Below are 21,784 nucleotides of genomic sequence, written 5' to 3'. Positions count from 1 at the left end.
GGCATACTCTCCCTCTGTCTCCCCAAAGGGCTAGTGGGGTCCTGTCCTCTATCAGAGCATTCCCTGTGTGTGTGCTGTGTGTCGGTACGTTTGTGTCGACATGTATGAGGAGAAAAATGATGTGGAGACGGAGCAGAGTGTCTGTAACAGTGATGTCACCACCTAGGGGGTCGACACCTGAGTGGATGTACTGTTGAAAATTACGTGACAGTGTCAGCTCTATATAAAAAAAACAGTGGTTGACATGAGACAGCCGGCTACTCAGCTTGTGCCTGTCCAGACGTCTCATAGGCCGTCAGGGGCTCTAAAGCGCCCGTTACCTCAGATGGCAGATACAGACGCCGACACGGATACTGACTCCTGTGTCGACGGTGAAGAGACAACCGTGATTTCCAGTAGGGCCACACGTTACATGATTGAGACAATGGAAAATGTTTTATACATTTCTGATAATACGAGTACCACAAAAAAGGGGTATTATGTTCGGTGAGGGAAAAACTACCTGTAGTTTTCCTGAATCTGAGAAATAAAATGAGGTGTGTGATGATTCGTGGGTTTCCCCCCGATAACAATTGATAATTTCTTAAAAAGTATTGGCTGTATACCCTTTCCCGCCAGAGGTTAGGGTGCGTTGGGAAACACCCCCTAGGGGGGATAAGGCGCTCACACGCTTGTAAGAACAAGGGCTCTACCCTCTCATGAGATGGCCGCCCTTAAGGATCCTGCTGATAGAAAGCAGGAGGGTATCCAAAAATGTATTCACACACATACTGGTGTTATACTGCGACCAGCAATCGCCTCAGCCTGGAGGTGCAGTGCTGGGTTGGCATGGTCGGATTCCCTGACTGGAAATATTGATATCCTAGATAAGGATAGTATATTATTGCCTATAGAGCATTTAAAAGATGCATTTCTATATATGCAGGATGCACAGCGGAATATTTGCCGACTGGCATCAAGTATAAGTGCGTTGTCCAATTCTACCAGTAAAATGGTCAGGTGATGCGGATTCCAAACGGCATTTGGAAGTATTGCCTTTGAAAGGGGACATTTGGGGTCGGTCTTTTAGACCTGGTGGCCACGGCAACAACTGGGAAATCCACGTTTGTACCCCAGGTCGCCTCTCAAAATAAGACGCCGTATTATCAGGCGCAGTCCTTTGTTGGCAAGCGGACAAAAGGTTCCTCTTTTCTGCTCGTGACAGAGGGAGAGGAGAAAGGCTGAAGAGATTACCCAGTTCCCAGGAACAAAAATCCTTTCCCGCCTCTGCAAAGCCCTCAGTATGACGCTAGGGCCTTACAAGCTCAGGCACGGTGGGGGCCCGTTCTCAATGAATTTCAGTGCGCAGTGGGCTCACTCGCAAGTAGACCCCTGGATCCTTCAGGTAATATCTCAAGGGTACATATTGAAATTCGAGACGTCTCCCCCTCGCCGTTTCCAAAAGTCGGCTTTACCGACGTCTCCCTCTGACAGGGAGGCAGTTTTGGAAGCCATTCACAAGCTGTATTCCCAGCAGGTGATAATCAAGGTACCCCTCCTGCAACAGGGAACGGGGTATTATTCCACACTATTGTGGTACCGAAGCCAGACGGCTCGGTGAGACCGATTCTAAATCTAAAATCTTTGAACACTTACATACAGAGGTTCAAATTCAAGATTGAGTCACTCAGAGCAGTGATTGCGAACCTGGAAGAAGGGGACTACATGATGTCTCGGGACATCAAGGATGCTTACCTTCATGTCAAAATTTACCCTTCTCACCAAGGGTACCTCAGGTTATGGTACAGAACTGTCACTATCAGTTCAGACGCTGCCGTAGGGATGGTCCACGACACCCCGGGTCTTTACCAAGGTAATGGCCGAAATGATATCCCTTCGAAGGAAGGGAATTTTAGTTATCCCTTACTTGGACGATTCCCTGAAAAGGGTAAGATCCAGGGAACAGTTGGAAGTCGGTGTAGCACTATCTCAGGTAGTGTTGCGGCAGCACGATTGGATTCTCAATATTCCAAAATCGCAGCTGGTTCCGACGACTTGTCTTCTGTTTCCTAGGGATGTTCCTGGACACAGTCCAGAAAAAAGGTGTTTCTCCCGGAAGAGAAAGCCAGGGAGTTATCCGAGCTAGTCAGGAACCTCCAAAGACCGAACCAAGTCTCAGTGCATCAATGCACAAGGGTTCTGGGTAAAAATGGTGGCTTCCTACGAAGCAATCCCATTCGTTAGATTCCACGCAAGAACTTTCCAGTGGAACCTACTGGACAAATGGTCCGGGTCGCATTTTCAGATGCATCAGCGGATAACCCTGTCACCAAGGACAAGGGTATCCATCCTGTGGTGGTTGCAGAGTGCTCATCTTCTAGAGGGCCGCAGATTCGGCATTCAGGACTGGGTCCTGGTGACCACGGATGCCAGCCTGCGAGGCTGGGGAGCAGTCACACAGGGAAGGAATATCCAGGTCTTAGGGTCAAGCCTGGATACATCACTTCACATAAATATCCTGAAGCTAAGGGCCATTTACAATGCTCTAAGCTTAGCAAGACCTCTGCTTCAAGGTCAGCCGGTGTTGATCCAGTCGGACAACATCATGGCAGTCACCCACGTAAACAGACAGGGTGGCACAAGAAGCAGGAGGGCAATGGCAGAAGCTGCAGGGATTCTTCGCTGGGCGGAAAATCATGTGATAGCACTGTCAACAGTATTCATTCCGGGAGTGGACAACTGGGAAGCAGACTTCCTCAGCACGACCTCCACCCGGGAGAGTGGGGACTTCACCCAGAAGTCGTCCACATGATTAAAAAACTCGACAGGTATTGCGCCAGGTCAAGAGACCCTCAGGCAATAGTTGTAGACGCTCTGGTAACACCGTGGGTGTACCAGTCAGTGTATGTGTTCCCTCCTCTGCCTTTCATACCCAAGGTACTGAGATTGATAAGATGGAGAGGAGAAAGCACTATATTCGTGGCTCCGGATTGGCCAAGAAGGACTTGGTAACCGGAACTTCAAGAGATGCTCACGGAGGATCCGTGGCCTCTACCTCTAAGAAGGGACCTGCTCCAGCAAGGACCCCGTCTGTTCCAAGACTTACCGCGGCTGCGTCTGACGGCATGGCGGTTGAACGCCGGATCCTGAAGGAAAAAAGGCATTCCGGATGAAGTCATCCCTATCCTGATCAAAGCCAGGAAGGATGTAACCGCAAAAACATTATCACCGCAATTGGCGAAAATATGTTGCGTGGTGCGAGGCCAGTAAGGCCCGACGGAGGAAATTCAACTGGGTCGATTCCTACATTTCCTGCAAACAGGAGTGTCTATGGGCCTGAAATTGGGGTCCATTAAGGTTCAAATTTCGGCCCTGTCAATTTTCTTCCAAAAAGAACTAGCTTCAGTCCCTGAAGTTCAGACGTTTGTAAAAGGGGTACTGCATATACAGCCTCCTTTTGTGCCTCCAGTGGCACTTTGGGATCTCAATGTAGTTTTGGGTTCCAAAAGTCACATTGGTTTGAACCACTTAAATCTGTGGAGTTAAAATATCTCGCATGGAAAGTGGTCATGCTGTTGGCCCTGGCCTGGGCCAGGCGCGTGTCAGAATTGGCGGCTTTATCCTGAAAAAGCCCTTATCTGATTTTCCATTCGGACAGGGCGGAATTGAGGACTCGTCCTCAGTTTCTCCCCAAGGTGGTTTCAGCGTCTCACCTGAACCAACCTATTGGTGGTGCCTGCGGCTACTAGGGACTTGGAGGCCTCCAAGTTGCTAGACGTTGTCAGTGCCCTGAAAATATGTTTCCAGGACGGCTGGAGTCAGGAAATCTGACTCGCTGTTTATCCTGTGTGCACCCAACAAGCTGGGTGCTCCTGCTTCTAAGCAGACTATTGCTCGTTGGATTTGTAGTACAATTCAGCTTGCACATTCTGTGGCAGGCCTGCCACAGCCAAAATCTGTCAATGCCCATTCCACAAGGAAGGTGGGCTCATCTTGGGCGGCTGCCCGAGGGGTCTCGGCTTTACAACTTTGCCGAGCAGCTACTTGGTCAGGAGCAAATACGTTTGTAAAATTCTACAAAATTGATATCCTGGCTGAGGAGGACCTGGAGTTCTCTCATTTGGTGCTGCAGAGTCATCCGCACTCTCCCGCCCGTTTGGGAGCTTTGGTATAATCCCCATGGTCCTTACGGAGTCCCCAGCATCCACTTAGGACGTTAGAGAAAATAAGAATTTACTTACCGATAATTCTATTTCTCATAGTCCGTAGTGGATGCTGGGCGCCCATCCCAAGTGCGGATTGTCTGCAATACTTGTACATAGTTATTGTTACAAAAATCGGGTTATTATTGTTGTGAGCCATCTTTCAGAGGCTCCTCTGTTATCATGCTGTTAACTGGGTTCAGATCACAGGTTATACGGTGTGATTGGTGTGGCTGGTATGAGTCTTACCCGGGATTCAAAATCCTTCCTTATTGTGTACGCTCGTCCGGGCACAGTATCCTAACTGAGGCTTGGAGGAGGGTCATAGGGGGAGGAGCCAGTGCACACCAGTTAGTCCTAAAGCTTTCTTTAGATGTGCCCAGTCTCCTGCGGAGCCGCTATTCCCCATGGTCCTTGCGGAGTCCCCAGCATCCACTACGGACTATGAGAAATAGAATTATCGGTAAGTAAATTCTTATTTTTCTGTTGTTATTTTCTGGTTATGCATACAGTATTTACACTCTATATCCTGTACCAGCTTGGCATACGATGTTTTTGTTTAATGTTTTGTTTGTATGTCTGCAAAAAATCAATAAAAACGTATTGAAATTAAAAAAACAAACCCATCACACTCATTACCGCATTAATGGATGCCGTTTAACTGTGTAGCAATTCCTGAATCCTTAAGTGAATTTCTCTAGCATCCGTAAGGCATATAGGGGAATCTAGTACGATGGGGTATAGACGGGGTCCAAAGGAGCCAGTGCACTTTAATTTTCTTCAACTGGGTGTGCCGGCTCCTCCCCTCTGTGCCCCCTTCCACAGGCCGTTTAGAAAAAAGTGCCCTCAGGAGAGGATGCACGTCTCTGAGCTTCAGAGTTTTTTTCAATTTCTTTTTTTCTGTTTGTTATTTTCGGTATGCTGTTTGGGCAACAGCATACCTGCACCGTGGGAGTTAGGCGAGGGGCTGTCACAAGCCTTACGAGGTGCAGAGCCGCTTCCCTGCTGCAGGGGGGTGGTTGTTCAGCGGGGCACTGCGCCTTGGCTGTCACAGCCGCAGCACACCGCACACCCCTAACGCTGCCTGAAGGTGACATCGGTGGTGAGTACACACCGGGGGCCCCGGTTCAAATTGCGGCTGACCACGGGCGCGTAGTACGGGACCCTCCCTGGAGGGTGGGGGTGTGTGTGTGTCCTGCTATCATCCCGCCAACATCCCCCGTGTAGACTGGCACAAAACCGCTAGAACTAGCAGTTGTTGTGATGTTTTTCAGCTGTAAGGAGACTTTACCAGTATAATATATATCTGTAGCTCCGGCGCCTTTGGAGGGAGCGGAGCTTCATCAGAGCGGGACCTGAGGCATTTTGGCGCCTTCCTCTGCTTACTGCAGTCATACGCAGCACACACAGCGCTTCCTGATTCCTCAGCCATGCTGGATATCTGGTATAGGGTGTAGCAAAGGGGGAGAGCCGCTTGTGTACACTATCTGGGTCCTCTTTAGGACAGGAATTGTTAGTGTTTATTGTAATATAGTGAGCTGACAGCCTCACTAGGGCTGTACAGCTCAGGGTGTGCTGGTGTCCTTTTCTCTGTGTCTCCTCTCACATGCAGTAGGGCAGGCTTGCAATATAACTCTGTGTGTGTATGTTATTGTGCTTACTGTGAAACATGGCTGAACACAAGCTGTGCAGTGTATGTCACACCAGATTCTCCCCATTATCTACTGATTCGGTTTCCTGTGAACAATGCAGCCAATCTTCACAAATCAGTGAAGGGGCTGCGAGAGAGGGTCCAAAGCCTCATTGGTTAGGGTCTCTTAAAACTATGATGTCAGATATGTCATCCCAGCTCGCTGCTAATGTGCAGAAGACTACTAGAACAAGCTGTTGCAGATTTAGCTGCCAGGGCAGATGCAGCACAGCCACCCCTCTCTCATGCAGGTCCACAGAAGCGTTGGTTACCTGCTCTACTCTCTGATACAGACAATAGTTAGTGGGGATCCTGATTTTGCTCATGGTATTTAACCCCTAATTCTGGCTATATGGGACGTGTTAAAGCTACCTCTAGAGGACGCTGCGTCACATCAGTCGTTTTTCTTTGATCAAAACAAGCCTAATGTCACTTTCCTTGACTCTACAGAGTTAGATGACCTATTCAAGCTGGCCTGGAAAAATCCAGACAAAACATTCCAAGTGTCCAAAAAATATTTGTGCACTTTCCCATTTGCTCCTGAAGGTAGAAAATTTTGTAGGAACCCCCTGGGGTGGATGTATCGGTCTCTCGCCTGTCCAAAAAGGCGATGCTGCCTGCCCCGGGCCCCTTTACCATGAAGGTTCCTGGGGATAGGAAGACAGAGATTACACTCAAATCTATTTACATGGCAGGAGGTGTCACACAAGGCCAGTCATTGCGGGTTGCTGGATGACCCATGCCATTCATTCCTGGGCCACCCAGATTCAGGGGGGCCTATCCGGGGATATGCCCTTGGTCACTATGGTGACCCTCCTAAAACACATTCAGGACACTAAACGTGTCCTCTGTGATTCGCTCAAGGAGATGGGGAACATTAATGCTAGGACTTCTGCCATGGCAGTGTCGGCGCGCAGGGCCTTGTGGTTGCGGACGCAGAATCCAAATGTAGTGTAGAATCCCTCCCCTTTTCTGGGGAATGGCTCTTTGGGGTTGAATTGGATACCTGGATTTCCAAAGTTATGGCTGGGAAATCCACGTTTCTCCCCTCTGGGGCCCCGCCGGCGAGACACTCCTATCCGGGGCCATCTGTCCAGTCCTTTCGGTCTCACAAATTTCGATCTAAGGCCAGAGGTGCCTCCAATGCGACTAGAGGCACCAGAGGTAAGTCCAGAAAACCTGCAAGCACCAGCTCTCAGGAACAGACCACCAGTTCCGCTTCCTCTAAGGCCTCAGCATGACTGTGCCCACCCACCCCGAGGGGATCTCGAGGTGAGAATCGACTGCGTCACTTCAGCTGCGTGTTGGAGGTTTCCTGCCAGAATACCTGGGTCAGGGTGCTCATTTCTCAGGACTACAAGCTGGAGTTCGACGGTGCTCCTCCCCAACGCTTTTTCAAATCAAGCTTACCAGCTTTGGAGGATACGCAAGTTACGTTGTAACAGGCCATCCAAGAGTTGGTCCAGTCCTACGTCCTTGTTCCAGTACCAATACCACAACGAGGCAGGGGTTATTACTCCAACCTGTTTGTAGTACCGAAATCGGACGGTTCGGTAAGGCCCATTTTGAATCTAAAGTCGTTGAACCCTTACCTAATGGTTTTCAAGTACAAAATGTAATCCTTAAGAGCAGTGATTGTGGGCCTGGAAGAACAGGAATTCATGGTCTCCTTGGGTATCAAGGACGCCTAACTCCATATTCCAATTTGGCCGCCTCATCAGGCGTACCTGCGGTTTGCCCTGATGAACGATCACTTCCAATTCCAGGCACTGCCCTTCGGCCTGTCCACAGCCCCGAGGGTATTCATGACGGTGATGGCAGAGATGATGTTCCAACTCCGGGTACAGGGGGTCAATGTGGTCCCTTACCTGGACGATCTTCTGATAAAAAAAAAAAAAGCAAGATCCAGGAAGCTTTTATTGATCCATATCGACCGCACTATCCGTCTTCTGTCAGACCATGGATCCTCATCTTACAGAAGTTCCACCTGGAGCCAACTCGGAGGCACCTGTTCTTGGGGATGTTGCTGGTTAGTGTGGCCCAGAAGGTGTTCCTACCAGAAGACAAGGCAAGAACACTTCAGGAGAAAGTCCGTATGGTACTCCGACCTGCTTGAGTGGGCAGCGACGACCATCTCCCGGCCATGCGATGCTTTTGTATTTGTGCGGGGGGGGGGGGGGGTGGACTGACATGCGGGGCGGACTACCCGCATGGCAGGGAAGATGAACGTACGATCTGAAGAAATATTGCACCGTGTGTAAGCCCATTTAGTGGAGGCCTAGTTGATCTGCTTTGGTATTACCATAGATCCATTTGTTACTGTGAGCATGACGGCTGAGCACAGAGAAACTTAGATGCCAAATCCTCAGAATAATCATGACATTCACAAAATGTCACTAGAGCTGTGCACGGTTTCCAAAGACATCTTAAAGGTTAAAGAGTAGATTAGCGAATGCTCGCCTAGGTTAAATATGCCTCCATCTCCTGATAATCTAACTCGCAATTACCACTATTTTTAATAATCTGCCGGAACTAATTTACAGTTGCAGAACATCTCTAAACAATGTCTGATGGATGCTTATGTCCTGCAGCCAGACAGTCCAAGCATTAACTCCTTCCGCTCCCATCGCTTGCTTGACTGCACTCCACTTGTATAGAGGAATATTTTTGCAGGCCCCCCGGCAGTGAAGGGCTAATCTGGTTTCCACAAGGAAACTAAACTTTAAAGACATTTATGTTATGTCAACTTGGGAACTCTTTGTCAGCAGAAACATAAAATGTCAAGTCTTACTTCAAGTCAAGCTTAAAGACATATTTACTTGACTTTTCCCAAGACCAGAAGTGACACCTTCCACAGTTCTATGCAGAAATAACACTGAGCGCATTCGATGCTGAGCATAATAAAGAGGAGAGCAGTTTGTCAATGCTGGTATTTATGCATGCTTCACACATTTTAATGTGTCCATATGAACTACATTAAAACTAGCAGCTTCAACTGTTATTTAATAATTGAATTTTATGGTCTGTAAAGAAGGCTGTTCCCTCTGGTAAGAGCTTTGTTTTATGTTTCAAAGGCCAAACTTTTTCCGTTAATTAACTTTGTTTCTTTATATAGCTTTAGATAATCAGCATGTTAACTAACTATCCACTTGTAAAGAAATAGATGAAGCCTTTGCCGGATAAATCCAGTGCAGTAATCTGTTCTTCCAAATTAGGATTCACTTAAAGTGATTAGTAACGTTAATACAACTTTAATTATCAGCTGTCCCTTAAAGGTATCCATTTTGTCGTTAAGATTAGAGACATTAGACATTGATCGTCTTTTAGTGTTTCAAATTTACTTGTGCGGTAGTTTCTGATGGCTAATGAAGTTCAACAAGGATAAAGTATCAAATGTTTTGTTATTAGTTATGCAAGTGGAGTGTATTGAAAATGGCTAGGAATTTAAAATACATAATAAAGTTAGTAAATATATTCTCTTCAATTGCTGCTGTTTCCAAAACTGTTTTTTTTTTCCTTTCTAAGGTATATTACTTTTATTTCAGTTATTACTAATCTCTCCAGTTTACATATTTTTAGAGAGAAAGAAAATCAATTTGGAGGATTGGTGCATTGATAAGGAAGTTGTACACTAGACTCGTATCAACCTATAGAAGCAGTAACCGGCAATTTAAATATACAGTCCCAGCTGATTACATTGGTGGCAAGTTACCGGAGTCGGAACCACATTGTCCGCCAGATAATTATACATAGTAGCATATTCAATTAGCCGCAGGAGGATAGACTTTGAGCGGTAAAATCCGGAGCTATTCAATCGTCCTCCAGCGGTAGGCCCACGTCTAACGTACGTTAACCCATGGATTCCGGGTTAAGGGCCTGGAGCGATCGGTTAATGTGCTCGGGAAGCTGGGAACTGAAGCCTGGGGAAGCTCCCGGTAAGCCCTGCGCTAATTGACTGTGCCCCTTATTGTCTGACAGTGTATTGGTTGTAAACTAGAGAATTTCATCCTATCGCCAACAGTCACATGTTACTCTTACCCATAATCCGCTGGGAGTTTATCCTGCATATCTATGTGAACAGTCAGGCTCAAACCTTTTATCTAAAGGAATGATTAATAATGGTATTACAGTTACCTCTACTGAAGTATTATTATTATTAATAAATTATTCAACATTGTATCCTGCAAGTATAGTATGATGGAAATGTAATAGCCTGCAAGATGTAGGTATCCGTGGCAATTCCAGTGCGTCTGCTCCATATTTTAAAGTGACAATAATGGAAAAGGCAGCATCAACCTGGTATTGCTGCATTAAAAAATCGGGCAGGCTTGCTGGAATCGCGCTGATAGCTGCACGCTATTAAATTTCCCCCAATATGTCTTGTCCGGTATGGAGGAAAATTATACTCTTTAATCGTCAGCCTGCGGTCAGGAGAGTGGATGCCAACAGCCCACAGCCTGTGGAGAGAGAAAATAAATGTATATCGGAAATTTCTGTAAAAAATAGAAAAAAATTATAGTAGTAAAAACGAACCCATGCAGTGCTGGCCACAATAGCTAATGACCCAAAGAATGATTTAATAATTACTTAAGTGTTGTAGTAATACATTGTGAAACTATCCAACACATTTTATTTCCTATGAATTCAGTGACCAAATCAGAAAGATCCCATGGGACACAAATAGGAGGATGACCACATATACACTAAGGTAACTAGTTGTTCAAGGTCACTTTCTAGCCAGTCCCAAGCAGCATCTCCACCTTCCTGTTCTCATAAAAGTAAGGATTAATGTGATCACATTGTAACTTATGTGGCTCATTAGCAAGAACAAAAGAAACGAACCTGACATTCAGTAGACTGCCATTGTGTTTACCTCTTATACATACATTTTAAATCTGCCTTTCAGAGACCTCCTATGAGTCTTACTCTTGTGTGACCATATACACAGGCTTGTGTGCAGGTGGCATGTTTGACATGGTAATCTACACACACGCACACACAGCAGTTATGTGATATCATACAGGGATAAATAACTGTGAACCTTAATTAATCCTGAGTACCGGTGCCTATCTGCTGTGTACAGAGGATGTGAGTCTTACTTGGAGGGCAAATGTAAGTGTCAGATCATTTGTCTGATAGGCTGGTAGATAGATAGGTGAGAATAGGTATTGAAAATCAAAATGTGTGTTTTGCTCCTGGACCATATAAAAAAAATCTCAGTCTTTGTGTAAAGTGCATATCCGTCTACTTGAACTATTTTATTACAATTTGGAGTAAATGTCGTATTGTAGCCTATTGGTGTAAAAGTAATTTGGGAGAGAACAACAGTTAATGAAATTTCTTACCAGCGATTCAAGGGGGTGATTCAGTTAGTCGTGAGATTCCATAGTAGCATTGTTTTCACACACACACACAACATCTGATAGGGTATTGATAACATCACGCAGGTTTGCTCGCACCCGGTAAGGTACAAGCAATAATGTGCAAAGTACATTTACCTATAAATCACACGCAAATATAAACCGTAGGGCTACTACAGAATTTTGTAGCGAATAGATGTGCACCATGTTGTCTAATGCTGGGTACACACCTGATCAACACATCGGCAGACCTGCATCACTTCAAAAGAGCAGCTGATTCAGGTAAGTATACACACTTACTGATGGGCTGCTCGACGTGTCAGTCAGGACACTTAGCTTGGCGGGCATTTGAATTTACCTGCCCAGCTGTGACGTCAGCCCTTGCAGTAAGTGTATGAGTGGTTGGCAGACCGCCCATACACACAGCCAGATGCGCCAAAATATCTTTAGATCTATCGGCCATCGGCTGCACTGCACAGCCAGTGCTTTATGTCGGTGAACAATGTCGTTAACGGTCACACCTAATGACGGATAGCAATATATTGGGCATTCGCTCCAACGCCCGATATATTACCCAGTGTGTACCCAGCTTTAAAAATACAAGTTATTTCCTGTGAAAAATGTAGATAAGGTCTGTTTTCTGTTTTTCCTACCCAAACAGTAAATATGATATAGCTTGTGAATATAAATAAAGGGAGCGAGTTTAAATGCCTTTGTAAAAGACTTCCCTATTTAAAGAAAATTATGAAACAAGGGCCCTGCAATTCAGCCATCCTTTACTTGGGGTTTGTCGCTTTTCTCATGTCTGTGTGTATATTCACCGTTGGCAATTCTGTTCACGTGATTTAAAAGGGCAACAGTATAAAATGCTAAACACTCCTGGTTGATTTATTATTATCATCCATTTTGGTTGTTGTTACTCTGCATCACTCTCCTGACACTTGGGCCTGTGATTTCAAATTTTTTTTTCTGTTTTATTGGACAGATTGTGTTGCTTTTATGTCATAAGCCAGCTAAAGTCCCAAGCTATATGTCCACAGAATACATTGAAATTTTCACATCTTTACTCAGTGTAATTAGTGGTCTTTGTCTTGATACAGGACTACTACACCTGGGGACACCCAGCTTCTTGCTACTGAAGTCTACGATCTTCTGCAATCATCCAGCACAGCAGATGGTGATAGTATGAATGAGATGAACTCACGAAGGCGGAAGGCCCAGTTCTTTCTTGGAACAACGAATAAACGTGCCAAAACTGTGGTCTTGCATATTGATGGCCTTGATGATACAGTAAGCATTTTGAAGTTTGACTCATACATTTTGTACTAGATTACAAAGTTTGGGTGTTTGATTTTTAACTCTGGAAACTACAACACCTTATCCAGCATGCATTGTTAATGAGGCACAAACAAAGGAGACCAATCCTGAGATATTCATAAATGACTGACGGCAGGTGATGAGGAATGCCACTCACTCCCGCATTCAGCGTGGAATACTCATCATCCTTAGTACCATCTGTCAATAATGCACAAATTGGTGGGGACACTTTTCAGCACAGATCAGACCTCTGTATCGGACATAGAGTTCATCAAAAAACAACCACCATGTCAGGTTACAGAAATTATTACACTTCCCAGTATCTCTCCCACTCACAATTAAGTAATCTGCCATAAATATCCCAGTTATTATTACAAAAAAACCCTTTAGTACAGATATGTAGCATGGATTAACTGACTTCACAGGCAAAATGCATCCGATAAGGATCACATAGACCAATCTTATTAAATTAAGTATAATGTGAGAAAGATACAATGCTTACAGTGTATGCAAAAATAATTCATACATACAATTCCGTACATGCAAAAAGGGGAAGCAGTCAGGATCCCGGCTGTCTGTATCCCGGCAGTCAGAAAACCAGCCCTATTCTTAATGCCAGCATCCAGAATGGGTATACCATCCCTGCCCCGGAATACCGACAGCTGGAATCCCGAATGAGGAGAGACCGTGTCGCAAGGCAGGTAAGCTGCGGGGGAAGGGGGGTTAGGTTTCGGCTGCGTACAACTCGGGATCCCGGCATCTGTATTTCGAGTGCCAGGATCCCATGTGCCGGTAACTCGTACTGCTCCTGCAAAAAGAGTCTTAGGCAAATCATTTTCACTAAACAAAAAGGGTTTGCAGGGAGATTTTAGAAGATGGAGCAGTTCCCCATGTGTCAGATGGCCTCCCAAGAATTGTATACACTTTGTTTGTGGGGTTTGATATTTATCCCTGCTTGCTCCATCACACAGCCCCCCTTCTTTTCCATGGCTTTCTGTGTTAATGCAAATGAGTTCTTAAGGCGCTTTGTCCAGAGCATGCTGTCGCTCGGGTTTGGAATGATCTTTAGTATAGGGTCACAGATCTTAGGATGGCTCACAGATCTTCAAGGAGTTTTGGGGAGTAGATTAACATGTCACGTGAACATTGGCATTACTAATAAGAGCCACAATACAAAACTTTCTGGCATGCCCATGCATTGTTTATAATTTCCCTGATCTGAGCATCTCACTACATGTGCCTGACCCCCTGTCTCCAGATCAGGGGAGAGAAACCAGTGATATATTTCCCTAACACCTCAAGGGTCAATTCATGTCCCTACATGCCTTGTAAAACTCAAGACACTAGAGATTTTATGGATATGAAAGGAAAAGGTAGCTTGTTTATATTTAATTCTAAACCAGAGTGTTGAATGCTTTTGCATTTCTACATTACCTTTTTTATGGGGAGGGGGGTTAAAATGTAAAAACTTGTGTTTGGCTAATTACATGCTACATAAAGCTTTGTTTTGACGTTTATTGCTTATACTAAGTGAGGTACAGACCCCTAGGGTTTGTATTTTTCTTTTTAAAAATGACAATTGAGCTTTTATTTTCTCCGGCAGGGTCCACAGGTTATCCACAGGATAACAATGGGATATGATGGAGCGACAGCGGATTGGCACCAAACGATCAAAGCTTTCAGGCCTCCCAGGATGCAACTGGCCCGTCCATATATCCCCGCCCACCGGCTCAGGCAAACCATTTCTCTGACGTCCTAGTGGATGCTGGGTACTCCGTAAGGACCATGGGGAATAGACGGGCTCCGCAGGAGACTGGGCACTCTAAAAGAAAGATTAGGTACTATCTGGTGTGCACTGGCTCCTCCCTCTATGCCCCTCCTCCAGACCTCAGTTAGAATCTGTGCCCGGCCCGAGCTGGTTGCACACTAGGGGCTCGCCTGAGCTTCTAGAAAAGAAAGTATTTGTTAGGTTTTTTATTTTCAGTGAGATCTGCTGGCAACAGACTCACTGCTACGTGGGACTTAGGGGAGAGAAGCAAACCTACCTGCTTGCAGCTAGCTTGTGCTTCTAGGCTACTGGACACCATTAGCTCCAGAGGGATCGAACACAGGGCCCGACCTCGATCGTCCGTTCCCGGAGCCGCGCCGCCGTCCCCCTTGCAGAGCCAGAAGACGGAAGAAACCGGAGGAAATCGGCGGCTGAAGACTTCGGTCTTCATTAAGGTAGTGCACAGCACTGCAGCTGTGCGCCATTGCTCCCTATGCACACCACCCACTCCGGTCACTGTGGGTGCAGGGCGCTGGGGGGGGGGGGGCGCCCTGGGCAGCAATTAGAGTACCTTACATGGCAAAAAGCACATAATACAGTCTTAATAAACTGTATATGTGCATAATCCCCCGCCATAAAAGTATATAAAAAAGCGGGAGAAGTCCGCCGAGAAGGGGGCGGAGCTATCTCACTCAGCACACCGGCGCTATTTTCTTTTCACAGCTCCGCTGGAAGACAGCTCCCCAGGCTCTCCCCTGCAGTTTCCAGGCTCAAAGGGTAAAAAAAAGAGGGGGGGCACTAAATTTAGGCGAAAACTGAGTATATTAAGCAGCTATAGGGAAAAATCACTTTTGTTAGTGTAAATCCCTGTTTATATAGCGCTGTGGTGTGTGCTGGCATACTCTCTCTCTGTCTCCCCAAAGGACTTTGTGGGGTCCTGTCCTCAGTCAGAGCATTCCCTGTGTGTGTGTGTGCGGTGTGTCGGTACGGCTGTGTCGACATGTTTGATGAGGACGCTTACGTGGAGGCGGAGCAGGTGCCGATAAGTGTGATGTCGCCCCCTGGATGGATATGTGGAAGGTATTAACAGACCGTGTCAACTCCTTACTTAAAAGGTTCGATGACGCAGCTTTGGGACAGCCGGCATCTCAGCCCGCGCCTGCCCAGGCATCTCAGAGGCCGTCAGGGGCTCAAAAACGCCCGCTACCTCAGATGGCTGACACAGATGTCGACACGGAGTCTGACTCCAGTGTCGACGAGGATGAGACAAATATACAATCCACTAGGGCCATCCGATGTATGATTACGGCAATGAAAAATGTGTTGCACATTTCTGACATTAACCCGGTTACCACAAAAAAGGGTATTATGTTTGGGGAGAAAAAGCAGCCAGTGACTTTTCCCCCATCTGATGAGTTAAACGAATTGTGTGAAGAAGCGTGGGGTTCCCCAGATAAGAAACTAGTAATTTCTAAGCGGTTACTAATGGCGTACCCTTTCCCGCCAACGGATAGGTTACGCTGGGAGACCTCCCCTAAGGTGGACAAAGCGCTCACACGCTTATCAAAAAAGGTGGCACTGCCGTCTCAGGATACGGCCGCCTTAAAGGAGCCTGCAGATAGAAAGCAGGAGGCTATCCTGAAGTCTGTGTATACACACTCAGGTACTATACTGAGACCTGCTATTGCTTCAGCATGGATGTGCAGTGCTGCAGCAGCGTGGTCTGATTCCCTGTCTGATAACATTGATTCCCTTGACAGGGACACTATATTGCTAACCATAGAGCATATTAAAGACGTAGTCTTATATATGAGAGATGAACAGAGGGACATTTGCCGGCTGGCATCTAGAATTAATGCGATGTCCATTTCTGCCAGGAGAGTATTATGGACTCGGCAGTGGACGGGTGATGCTGATTCTAAAAGGCACATGGAAATTTTGCCTTATAAGGGTGAGGAATTGTTTGGGGACGGTCTTTCGGACCTCGTATCCACAGCAACAGCTGGGAAGTCGACTTTTTTACCTCAGGTTCCCTCACAGCCTAAGAAAGCACCGTATTATCAAGTACAGTCCTTTCGGCCTCAGAAAGGCAAGCGGGTTAGAGGATCGTCCTTTCTGCCCAGAGGCAGGGGTAGAGGGAAACAGCTGCACCATACAGCCTGTTTCCAAGAACAAAAATCCTCCCCTGCTTCCACTAAGTCCACCGCATGACGCTGGGGCTACACACGTGGAGCCAGGTGCGGTGGGGGCCCGTCTCTGGAACTTCAGCAAACAGTGGGTTCGCTCACAGGTGGATCTCTGGGTTCTACAAGTGGTATCTCAGGGATACAAGCTGGAATTTGAGACGTCTCCCCCTCGCCGTTACCTCACATCAGCCTTGCCAGCTACTCCCCAGGACAGGGAGGTAGTACTGGCGGCAATTCACAAGCTGTACCTCCAGCAGGTGATAATAAAAGTTCCCCTCCTTCAACAGGGACGGGGTTACTATTCCATAATGTTTGTGGTACCGAAACCAGACGGTTCGGTGAGACCCATTCTAAATTTGAAATCCTTGAACGCTTATATAAGGAAGTTCAAGTTCAAAATGGAATCGCTCAGGGCGGTTATTGCAAGCCTGGAAGAGGGGGATTACATGGTATCACTGGACATCAAGGATGCTTACCTACATGTCCCCATTTACCCACCTCACCAGGTGTACCTCCGTTTTGTGGTACAGAACTGCCATTACCAATTCCAGACGTTGCCGTTTGGACTGTCCACGGCACCGAGGGTGTGTTCCAAGGTAATGGCCAAAATGATGATACTCCTTCGAAAGAAGGGAGTTATAATTATCCCGTACTTGGACGATCTCCTTATAAAGGCGAGATCCAAGGAGCAGTCGTTGATCGGAGTAGTACTATCTCAGGAAGTGCTACAACAGCACGGCTGGATTCTGAATATCCAAAAGTCGCAGCTGGTTCCTACGACGCGTCTGCTGATATTGGGCATGTTTCTGGACACAGAACAGAAGAAGGTGTTTCTCCCGGAGGAGAAGGCCAAAACAGGTGTCGGTACATCATTGCACGCGAGTCCTGGAAAAGATGGTAGCTTCTTACGAAGCAATTCCCTTCGGCAGGTTCCATGCAAGAAACTTTCAGTGGGACCTGTTAGACAAGTGAGGATCGCATCTTCAGATGCATCGGCTGATCACCCTGTCCCCGAGGGCCAGGGTTTCTCTGCTGTGGTGGCTGCAGAGTGCTCATCTTCTCGAGGGCCGCAGATTCGGCATTCAGGACTGGGTCCTGGTGACCACGGATGCAAGCCTCCGAGGTTGGGGAGCAGTCACTCAGGGAAGAAACTTCCAAGGACAACGGTCGAGTCAGGAGACTTCCCTACACATAAATATTCTGGACCTAAGGGCCATTTACAATGCCCTATGGCAAGCAGAGCCCCTGCTTCAAAACCAGCTGGTGCTGATTCAGTCAGACAACATCACGGCTGTCGCCCATGTAAACCGACAAGGCGGCACGAGAAGCAGGATGGCGTTGGCAGAAGCCACAAGGATTCTCCGATGGGCGGAGTATCACATGCTAACACTGTCAGCAGTGTTCATTCCGGGTGTGGAAAACTAGGAAGCAGACTTCCTCAGCAGGCACGACCTCCACCCGGGAGAGTGGGGACTTCATCCAGAAGTCTTCACGCAGATTGTGAACCGTTGGGAACGGCCACAGGTGGACATGATGGCGTCCCTCCTCAACAAAGAGCCAAAAAAGTATTGCGCCAGGTCACGAGACCCTCAGGCGATAGCTGTGGACGCACTAGTGACACCGTGGGTGTACCAGTCGGTTTATGTGTTCCCTCCTCTTCCTCTCATACCCAAGGTTCTGAGGATAGTAAGTAAGAGAGGAGTAAGAACTATACTCGTAGTTCCGGATTGGTCAAGAAGAACTTGGTACCCAGAACTACAAGAAATGATCTCGGAGGACCCATGGCCTCTGTCTCTCAGACAGGAACTGTTACTGCAGGGTCCCTGTCTGTTCCAAGACTTACCGCGGCTGCGTTTGAAGGCTTGGCGGTTGAACGCCGGATCCTAACGGAAAAGGGCGTTCCAGATGAAGTGATTCCTACGCTGTTAAAGGCTAGGAAAGACGCTGTCTGAAGTTCAGGCGTTGTTAAGGGAGTGCTGCATATTCAGCCCCCTTTTGTGCCTCCAGTGGCACCTTGGGATCTCAACGTAGTGTTGGATTTCCTAAAATCACATTGTTTTGAGCCACTTCAGAATGTGGAGTTGAAGTATCTCACGTGGAAAGTGGTCATATATATATTTGGCCTTGGCTTCGGCTAGGCGTGTGTCAGAATTGGCGGCTTTGTCATGTGAAAGCCCTTATCTGATCTTCCATAGGGACAGGGCAGAATTGAGGATTCGTCCCCAATTTCTCCCTAAGGTGGTATCAGCGTTTCATTTGAACCAACCTATTGTGGTGCCTGCGGCTACTCGGGACTTGGAGGCCTCCAAGTTGCTGGATGTAGTCCGGGCCCTGAAAATCTATGTTCCAGGATGGCTAGAGTCGGCTAAAGTCGCTGTTTATCCTGCATGCACCCAACAAGCTGGGTGCTCCTGCTTCTAAGCAGACTATTGCTCGCTGGATCTGTAGCACGATTCAACTTGCACATTCTGCAGGTGGACTGCCGCATCCTAAATCCGTAAAAGCCCATTCCACAAGGAAGGGGGCTCTTCTTGGGCGGCTGCCCAAGGGGTCTCGGCATTACAACTTTGCCGAGCTGCTACCTGGTCGGGGTCAAACACGTTTGCAATATTCTACAAGTTTGATACCCTGGCTGAGGAGGACCTGGAGTTTGCTCATGCGGTGCTGCAGAGTCATCCGCACTCTCCCGCCCGTTTGGGAGCTTTGGTATAATCCCCATGGTCCTTACGGAGTACCCAGCATCCACTAGGACGTCAGAGAAAATAAGAATTTACTCACCGGTAATTCTATTTCTTGTAGTCCGTAGTGGATGCTGGGAGCCCGTCCCAAGTGCGGATTTTCTGCAATACTTGTATATAGTTATTGCTTAACTAAAGGGTTATTGTTATGAGCCATCTGTTCAGTGAGGCTCAGTTGTTATTCATACTGTTAACTGGGTATAGTTATCACGAGTTGTACGGTGTGATTGGTGTGGCTGGTATGAGTCTTACCCTGGATTCCAAATCCTTTCCTTGTAGTGTCAGCTCTTCCGGGCACAGTTTCCCTAACTGAGGTCTGGAGGAGGGGCATAGAGGGAGGAGCCAGTGCACACCAGATAGTACCTAATCTTTCTTTTAGAGTGCCCAGTCTCCTGCGGAGCCCGTCTATTCCCCATGGTCCTTACGGAGTACCCAGCATCCACTACGGACTACGAGAAATAGAATTACCGGTGAGTAAATTCTTATTTTTTTTTGTTTGGTGCGGCAGGAGCCGAACCATTGTCAGAGAGCTGCTGGATTGTTAGCAGCCCCAAGCTTTCTTGTTTTATGTTTCTAGTCTTACTGTATTTTCTCTATCGTCCTAAGTGGATGCTGGGGTTCCTGAAAGGACCATGGGGGAATAGCGGCTCCGCAGGAGACAGGGCACAAAAGTAAAGCTTTTACAGGTCAGGTGGTGTGTACTGGCTCCTCCCCCCATGACCCTCCTCCAGACTCCAGTTAGATTTTTGTGCCCGGCCGAGAAGGGTGCAATTCTAGGTGGCTCTCATAAAGAGCTGCTTAGAGAGTTTAGCTTAGGTTTTTTATTTTACAGTGATTCCTGCTGGCAACAGGATCACTGCAACGAGGGACAGAGGGGAGAAGAAGTGAACTCACCTGCGTGCAGGATGGATTGGCTTCTTGGCTACTGGACATGAAGCTCCAGAGGGACGATCACAGGTACAGCCTGGATGGTCACCGGAGCCACGCCGCCGGCCCCCTCACAGATGCTGAAGCAAGAAGAGGTCCAGAATCGGCGGCTGAAGACTCCTGCAGTCTTCTTAAGGTAGCGCACAGCACTGCAGCTGTGCGCCATTTTCCTCTCAGCACACTTCACACGGCAGTCACTGAGGGTGCAGGGCGCTGGGGGGGGGGCGCCCTGGGAGGCAAATGAAAACCTTTAAAAAGGCTAAAAATACCTCACATATAGCCCCAGAGGCTATATGGAGATATTTACCCCTGCCTAAATGTACTAAATAGCGGGAGACGAGCCCGCCGAAAAAGGGGCGGGGCCTATCTCCTCAGCACACGGCGCCATTTTCTGTCACAGCTCCGCTGGTCAGGAAGGCTCCCAGGTCTCTCCCCTGCACTGCACTACAGAAACAGGGTATAACAGAGAGGGGGGGCAAAATAAATGGCAATATATTAATATAAAAGCAGCTATAAGGGAGCACTTAATCATAAGGCTATCCCTGTCATATATAGCGTTTTTTGGTGTGTGCTGGCAGACTCTCCCTCTGTCTCCCCAAAGGGCTAGTGGGTCCTGTCTTCGTATAGAGCATTCCCTGTGTGTCTGCTGTGTGTCGGTACGTGTGTGTCGACATGTATGAGGACGTTATTGGTGTGGAGGCGGAGCAATTGCCAAATATGAGGATGTCACCTCCTAGGGGGTCGACACCAGAATGGATGCCTTTATTTGTGGAATTACGGGATAGCGTCAACTCGCTTAAGCAGTCGTTTGCCGACATGAGGCGGCCGGACACTCAATTAGTGCCTGTCCAGGCGCCTCAAACACCGTCAGGGGCTGTAAAACGCCCTTTGCCTCAGTCGGTCGACACAGACCCAGACACAGGCACTGATTCCGGTGGTGAAGGTGACGAATCAACCGTATTTTCCAGTAGGGCCACACGTTATATGATTTTGGCAATAAAGGAGATGTTACATTTAGCTGATACTACAGGTACCACTAAACAGGGTATTATGTGGGGTGTGAAAAAACTACCAGTAGTTTTTACCGAATCAGAAGAATTAAATGACGTGTGTGATGAAGCGTGGGGTGCCCCGATAAAAAACTGCTAATTTCAAAGAAGTTATTGGCTTTATACCCTTTCCCGCCAGAGGTTAGGGAGCGCTGGGAAACACCTCCTAGGGTGGACAAAGCGCTAACACGCTTATCAAAACAAGTGGCGTTACCCTCTCCTGAGACGGCCGCACTTAAAGATCCATCAGATAGGAGGATGGAAAATATCCAAAAAGGTATATACACACATGCAGGTGTTATACTACGACCAGCTATTGCGACTGCCTGGATGTGCAGTGCTGGGGTAGTTTGGTCAGAGTCCCTGATCGAAAATATTGATACCCTGGACAGGGACAATATTTTACTGTCGTTAGAACAAATAAAGGATGCATTTCTTTATATGCGTGATGCACAGAGAGATATCTGCACACTGGCATCACGGGTAAGTGCTATGTCCATTTCGGCCAGAAGAGCTTTATGGACACGACAGTGGACAGGCGATGCGTAGAGGAGTTATTTGGGGTCGG

The 21,784-nt window shown here is 47.3% G+C and overlaps 1 protein-coding gene across 7 annotated transcripts in view; it reads left to right on the top strand.

The window, feature by feature from the left end:
• Nucleotides 1-21,784, top strand: part of ARMC1 (armadillo repeat containing 1) — a 156,968-nt gene that overhangs the window by 84,339 nt on the left and 50,845 nt on the right. For all 7 annotated transcript variants that reach the window (XM_063923797.1, XM_063923795.1, XM_063923800.1 and 4 more), the window contains one exon: nt 12,332-12,521. In XM_063923797.1, coding sequence (XP_063779867.1) covers nt 12,332-12,521 — 190 coding nt within the window. The remainder of the gene's footprint in view (nt 1-12,331; nt 12,522-21,784) is intronic.

This window comes from Pseudophryne corroboree, chromosome 5, assembly GCF_028390025.1.
Source record: "Pseudophryne corroboree isolate aPseCor3 chromosome 5, aPseCor3.hap2, whole genome shotgun sequence".
Lineage (NCBI taxonomy): Eukaryota > Metazoa > Chordata > Amphibia > Anura > Myobatrachidae > Pseudophryne > Pseudophryne corroboree.
Note: the sequence above shows the minus strand (reverse complement) of the source record. Positions and strands in the feature narration are given on the sequence as shown.